This window comes from Babylonia areolata, chromosome 25 (assembly GCF_041734735.1).
Source record: "Babylonia areolata isolate BAREFJ2019XMU chromosome 25, ASM4173473v1, whole genome shotgun sequence".
In the NCBI taxonomy this organism is placed as follows: Eukaryota; Metazoa; Mollusca; class Gastropoda; order Neogastropoda; family Buccinidae; genus Babylonia; species Babylonia areolata.
Window position 1 is genome coordinate 17,163,439 of NC_134900.1, and position 7,500 is coordinate 17,170,938.

Below are 7,500 nucleotides of genomic sequence, written 5' to 3' on the forward strand. Positions count from 1 at the left end.
CAACAAACAACAGCAGATTTTTGTTAGTACCACCATCAAACACCGAACAGTTCAGAACAACATTGGAGTGGAATAACCTGTCTGACGACATCAAGTCAGTACGCTTCAAGCAGACGGCCCAGAGCCAACACCACTAGTCCTACTCCTGTGCGCCGACCCCACCCTCACCCCCTCTTTGCAGTTCTAGTCAGTTATTGGCTTCAGCAATGTATACATCCAGATTAAGATGTGTGCATCCAGCAGCCCATATTGAAAGCAGTTTGTAGAGGCACCAGCACATCATAGCCTGGTGACCCATTGCAGCATGTGGAAGGACTGACAGAAGTGTATTGAGAACTTTTGTGAAACTGCAATAAATCATAATAACAGTTTATTTGATAAACAGAAATTCAGAATAAAAAATATACAGTATCACCTGGGCTATTTCGATTTGATGCACACAATTTTAACAAATAGATCAACACTGTCTGTCAAAGACAGATTTAACAAATAGATTTACACTGTCTGTCAAAGACAGATAATAAACTTTCTTGTATTAGGTGTTAAACACTAAAATTTAGTAGCATTTTCCAAAGTTCCATTCACTAACATACCAAGAGAATCTGTGCTATATATTATTCTCACATCAGTGCACTGAAATAGACCGGGTGAATTCTGGTATGGGTGTGGGGTATGCATGTTCCTATGTGTTGTGATCATTCCAGTTCATCAGTCATGAAAAATCATTATTGCAAGAAATTTTACAAATTCTAATTCAGCACAGTCGTAAAAGGTAAATAAATCATTACTAACCACTGTGGCCAATTGTTGATGCTGTACCATACCAGTAGCCAATAATTTGGTTGAAAAGGTGTTCATGCACTCAGAACCATGCATAATTTTTTTTAGATGTTAGGAATCAGCAAGGGACACAACCGTGTTTCCATAATAAGCAATAAATGATTGTAGTTTAAATGTGTGTGCTGTGTGAACTAATCGATAAATATCACACAGTTAGAAATTATCAAACAAATCTCTTAATGCCAGAAACCATTAAACATAATTGATATAAAATACAAAACAAGCAAAACTCTTATTTAAAAAAAAATCTGATAAGGCTTTCTTAAGCCATTACACTGTTAAGATGAAGAGTAAGAAAGCAAGAGTGGTTTTACCATTCAAAGCCATCAGTAACGTATGCATTGGAGATTGTGGCGTTTTCCATGATTTTTCCCCTCAACAACTCAAGATGGAGTGAGTAGTGTTCACAACTGGACGTGGAGGTTCACTCTGCTAGTTTTTCTGAGGAGTGAATGGGAAGAAATGTGATATAGCCAAGATTGTTGGATTTTCTCTTCCCCCCCCCCCCTCCCCCGCCCTCTCTCTCTCTCTCCTTCTCTCATCTCTCTCTCCTATCTCCCTCTCCCTCTCTCTCTCTCTCTCTGTCTCCCTCTGTCTCTCTCTCATTATTCAACAATGCGTCAGCCATCTATTACTGAACTGGATGAAGAATTTGACACAACGAAGGAGATTTGCAATCTTACAAGTTACTTTGGCAAAGCAAAATAATTATTGTATTTCATTTTTTGTCATTTTGTGTGCAGGGATATAGTCATACAGCATACAAACACTTCAGTTGAACAGCATCCGCCTGTCTTGAGATTTCACAGATGGCGTCGGAAGACAAAGGAGATCAGCCTCCTCTCAAGAAAATCAAAATAGAAGAAGGTAATTCATAAAGAGAAGGGAGGCCTGTTTCTTTGCATTTATGATAGTGTGTTGAATGTCATTATGATTTAAATTAAATGTATGTGTGAGTGTTGGTAAATGTCGTTGACATGTTTTGAAGTATGATTATGAACTATATTGTAAAATGCTTTGATTTAGTCCGAGAGTGATGAACGTATGGGCGTGGATGCATTCATCATCATTTGATTTATTATCATGTTCTGCATTACAAATAATTTCTATGTTATCAACAACAACAAAAATGTGTGTGTGTTGTCTTTTTTTCGTCTTTAAAAAAAAAAAAAAATTATTTCAGCTTTACACAATTACAGTTTGCCTTCTACTTCTACAAGTTCTAGTTCTATAGCAGGATTATGAAACTATGATTTTTTTTCCATTCTGTTAATGGTACTGCAGGTTATTTGATGAAAAAATAAATTTCCCACTTTTTGTTGGAACAGAAAAATCATCACAGACTGTTTATGTTTACAAAACTTGCATATATATTCATGATACTGACACAAGAGAAACACAGTGGGGGATTATTCAGTTTTTTTAGCCATACAAAGCTGGAACTCGCTGCCTTTTTTTGCCCATTGAAATCTCATCTATATAAAAACATATCTTCTCAAATAGCTTTTTACAAAATCAAGGCTCTCCATTCAGTAGCCTGTATTCTTCAAATCTACTCTTATGTCATACTTCATGTATGTATGTGTGTCATGATTGATTGTGGAGTTGGGGGAATGCATGTGTGTATCTGAGTACGCCTGTTTGGTTTGTGTGTTTGTGCAGGCTTGTATTCTGGTATGAGAGTGTGTGTGCGTGTGCATATATATATGTGTGTGTGTCTGTAGGTGTGTGTTTATATGTAGGTTTAGTGTCTGGCTGACAAATTTTGTGTATGTTTTCTTATAATGAAGTGCTTTGAGATGTCAGAAACTATGTACATACACTATTATTATTATTGATATTGTTATTAGCAGGAAGCATACTTATGCACATATGCAATTATTATGATTATTATTGATGTTGTTCTTAGTACTATTATTATTGATATTCAGGAAGCATACTTATGTACATATACACAATTATTATTGATATTGTTGTTGTTAGTACCATTATTATTGATATTCAGGAAGCATACCACATACGTTCTCTCTTCTGGGTTTTTTTTTCCCTCAGGTGAGGAAGTGACAGACAGTGGAGAGCAAAGCCAGCAGTCAGAGGGTGGCAGTCATGGACTGAAGTTTGAGGATGTGAAGAGAGAGGAGGGGGGTGAGGAAGAAGAAGAAGGGGGTGGCATGGAGGACGACGCGTTGTACTCCAGCCTGGGGTCACTGAGAGAGGCTGACGTGGGCATCACTGAGTACATCAGTCCAAACAGAGGCATCAGCGCCATCATCAAGCAGAGGTGAAACGCTGTTTCTGTTGGTGATGATGTTGTTTTGGTAAATTTGTTGCGCACAGAGGTTTTGCAGACCCGCTTTCGTCTGATTTTCGTCGGGATTCCCCAGTTACTTTTTTTTAGCAAGAATTGCATGCGCATCTCCATTTCCTGTTTTACTAGGTCACCGAAAGGCTAAAATTTCATTGTGGAAATCGCTGTCCTGACCAAAGGATTTTGAACCATTTCGGTGAGTATTTTTGCAAGTTTACAAGACATACTTGGTTTTATAATTACACCCATTGTTTGCTTTAGTATTTAGTGTGTACTTTGAGCATGTTTCTTGTCACATTTTTGCCATTTAGTATTCAGACTGATCTTATTTAAAATTCCTCACAGAACCTTATCTACCTTCAACTTTGGAGAAACTTGACACACCGAATATCAGTTTGAAGCATCATTTTATTCACAGCACGCATATTTTTTCATGTCTTTGTGATGTTTAGGGAAGGGTGAATCGTCGTTTTGGATTCATTATATATTACATTTCAAGGCAAAGGTTACATGGATTATGTGACCTGCTTTCTGTCATTTGTTTACGCTAGATCTCAATTGGAGGAATCATCACTTTTTTCTTTTCTTTTTATTTATTTATTTTTTTAATAATAAACTTGGTGTGTTTGTTTCTTTAAAATGCTGTAGGAGTTCTAAAGACCATTTTGATGACATAGTTTTTGTTTATTGATTAAGTTCGTGCAAGGAAAAGGATGTGCTCACCAATTCACGAGATGTAAGAAGAAACTTGTACAAATGAAAAATCAATTGGAAACCAAAAATAAAATCCTGACTTTTGCCAAAGATATCCAAAACGCTTCACCATATCACCCCATTGTTTTTGTACTCATAATAGTTCTCCTGCCTTTCCTTGTCTTCATTTTCCACTGTGTGAGTGTGTGTTTGTGTTAATGTTTGTTTATAATATTGTTCAAGCCTGTTTTTATTCTTGAGTGTGGTGTTTCGCAACACATTGCAAGCAAAAGGTTGTTTTTGTTCGAAATGACATTCTTGCGGCTGCTGCTGCTTTCACAAATGTTATATCATTATTAGCCTTTCTTACATGTATGTGATTATTCCATTATAACTTGTATTAATCCATTCTGTGTTTACGATATATTTTTGATAAAGTGATTTATCATTTTCTTCACTATTGATAATTTTGTTTTTGTTTAGTTAGACCAATTAACATCAGGTTTATAAGGAAGGATTAGCTATCTATGCAAGATCAGATCCTTACTTTTGGTCTCTAACTTCAAATTTCAGAATATATTCATTTGTCTAAGATTGTAAGAAATGAGCAGTGCTGATAAAAAAAATTCCCTCCTGTAGTGTTTGCTAATGTTCCATTGTGTGACCTGTTTCCTTGTACCCATGTCCCATTTCCACACATTTATCTTTAAATATTGGGATGTAAACTTTCAGAAGTTGCCCCTAACACACACACACACACCCTTAGTTTTCAGTCTTCACATGCTGTTTCATGGGGTCTTTTTTTCTCCACAGAACAGAGCATCATGAATTCCTTGAGTTGGCTGTGGAGGAGGGTCTAGACTTCAGGGACTGGGCCCTTCTGCTGGAGCATCTCCGTCAAGAAGAGGCAAGGGTGTGGTTCCCTAGGGACTTCAGCCTGGACAAGTACACACCGAAGCGGTGCAAGGAGCTCTTTTTCTTCACACCTAAACACCTCGTCAGGATCTGTGACCTGCTGAGAATGCCAGAGAGGATGGCCACAGACACTGGCATCAGTGCCCCAGGTATTGAGAATGTGTTTTTTAACATGCACATTTTCACACAAAAAAATTTTTTTTAAACAAAAACAGATAGATACAGGTGTTTGATTTCTTGCTATTTTTATGATGAGTAAAGCGGGTTGTTATTCATATGAAATAAATCACAAGTATTGGCGCATTATCATTCATGCGTCACAAAATTGTTTTGATGGCAAGCAGCAATTTACACAAACATCGGAGCTGAAAGTGGTTAGAAAGTAACACACTCTGATGAGCAGAAAATAAATGTCTCGATTGAAGAATTAAACTTTACCAGCAAATGCAAGTAAAGAAAATCAATATATGGTAGTATTTTTCTCTTTGTGGTTGTAAAATTTTGTTCTAACTAGCCTGTAGAAAGTGAGATACCGCTTGCAGAATTAAACTTTTCACTAGCAAATGCAAGTAAAGCAAATCAATATATGGTAGTTTTTTTACTTTGTTATTGTAACATTTTCTTCTAACTAGCCTGCAGAAAGTGAGGGGGAAAGTACTTTATCAATACCTGCACATGCACACACAGGCCAATAGATTCAAATAAGATATATTAATCATGAGGTTGTAACCCTCAGTACACAAACAACAAATCCTGAAAAATCCATATTCTTAAGTTCATTTTTGAGCTGACAGTTTCATTTCACCTGTGCATATTACTTGCATTTTGTTTCAGGGCTGGAAGTCTTGGCTTTGGTGCTGAGACGGCTGATGTATTCGTGTAGGTACGTTGATCTCAAGGACTTTTTCGGGAGGCCAAAATCGGAGCTGGTTCAACTGTTTCATCTGGGAGTGAATCACATCTTGGACAATCCCGAGGCATGCCTTGCCTTGTTGGAACAGCCGTGACTGACGACCCAGAGTCTGCTGACGTACTGTGAGGCTGTGCGCAGGAAGGGAGCACCTCTCCCACTTTGTTGGGGATTCATCGATAGCACCATCCTTGAGATTTGTAGAACTGGTCAAAACCAGGGACAGGTGTGCAACTGTGCTATGTCAGTGATTTGTCATTTGTTGATATGCAGTTGAAACAATGTAAGCAGTGAGTTATGAGAAGCCATAGAGATCGTGTATGTGTGTTTAGTAGTGTGTGTGTAGTATATGTGTAAAGTGATTTGGTTGTGCTACTCTTAATGTTGGTTTTGAGATATTGCCTGTTTTGTGTATTAAGTGTTGACAGTTATGTTTAAAGTGAAGAGATTTACTGGCTAACATTGTGTCAATGCGTGTTGAGGATTTTTCTTGCATGTGTGTGCATATGGGAGACATGTTGTGTGCCAGTTGTATACTTTGTTCAAAGTGGAAAAGCACATTGTAATGTGGTTAATGTGTGCATAAACAATGACAGCTCTGAGAGTCAGTCCTGTGTTGTTACGCTTGGTTTGCTGTTTACCAGAGACATGTTAGTAGTTATGATTTCTATGTACGTGTGCCAGTGGGACACTTTGTGGAGACAAAAGTGATTTGCTTGGTCAAAATAGAAAGACAGGTTTATTATTCAATTTATTGTATGGTATTTACAGGACTTGATAAGCACTGAGAGTTGTATCAGTCAGTTGTCTGTTTGGTGTGCAGTATTGTATGTCACTGTCAATGGCAGGTAAGCTAAATAAAACTTTTTTTTTTTATCTCACACAGATCTCTCCATTCCATTCCCCCCATGGAGATGCTGGGGGTCTTTCAGTATAACTAGCATCCCTGCCTTCTGGAAATTCTGTGCTAGAAATTTCCTCTTTTCTATCACTCTTTGATTCTGCATTTTTTCTTTCTTCACTGTAGTCTTCTTTTTCTGCCTTCCCAGTCCATTCCCCTTTCTATTTTCAAGCAAGCCTTAACACTTTTTTCTCTTTTCTGTAATGTACCATCTGTGCTGTTTTGCTCTGGTGATTAGGTAGTGAGATTGTAAACACTGGGATGGGCACTAGCTGCCCATTGTGCAGTGCTATTTGCTTATTTGGCCTTTTTGTATTTTTTGTTTGGCTTTGAAGTATTGTAATTTTCTTTTTTACAATTGTTTTTGTAATCTGGGGATGATGAATTAAGTGGAATGGCTGGTATCCTCAGCATGACCTAATCTTATTTGTCCTAAGGAGCTAAATGGTTGGGATACTGTCTCATGAACTGTGTTTTGTGGGTTTGTCTTTGTGTTTTTTTGTAGATGTGACAGTTTTGTGTTGATGCAGCTGAGCATTTGTTAAATTTTATATGGTTTGACAGTCCTGATGTGGCCCTGTGTGGTGGGCTGGACTATAAGCAACAAGAGTAAGTAAGAATAAGAATCACAGTTATGCTGAAAAGAGAAAATTATTGAGATCCTACGCACCATACACAGGCATGAAGCAGAAGATGAACACTTGCATTAAGGATGACGAGGAGTGGAACACCCAGACAGACAACAAGCTGTTCCAAATCCATCCAGACCTAAAAGAGACCCTCCCATCAGTTGTGAAGAATAGAAAGGAGGAGTCTGTGCTGTGCAGACTGTGCACGGGGCATACTTTTCTTACTCATTCTTATTTGTTGAAGGGGGAGGAGGCCCCTCAGTATATTCCCTTTGATGAGCCTCTCACCATGACACACATGCTC

General features: G+C 37.9%; 1 protein-coding gene across 1 annotated transcript in view; it reads left to right on the forward strand.

The window, feature by feature from the left end:
* Positions 1-7,500, forward strand: part of LOC143299519 (pseudouridylate synthase 7 homolog) — a 34,030-nt gene that overhangs the window by 863 nt on the left and 25,667 nt on the right. Inside the window, exons 2-3 of the mRNA XM_076612781.1 lie at positions 1,584-1,707; positions 2,893-3,121. Of these exons, the coding sequence (XP_076468896.1) occupies positions 1,650-1,707; positions 2,893-3,121 (287 nt within the window). The 5' untranslated portion in view covers positions 1,584-1,649. The remainder of the gene's footprint in view (positions 1-1,583; positions 1,708-2,892; positions 3,122-7,500) is intronic.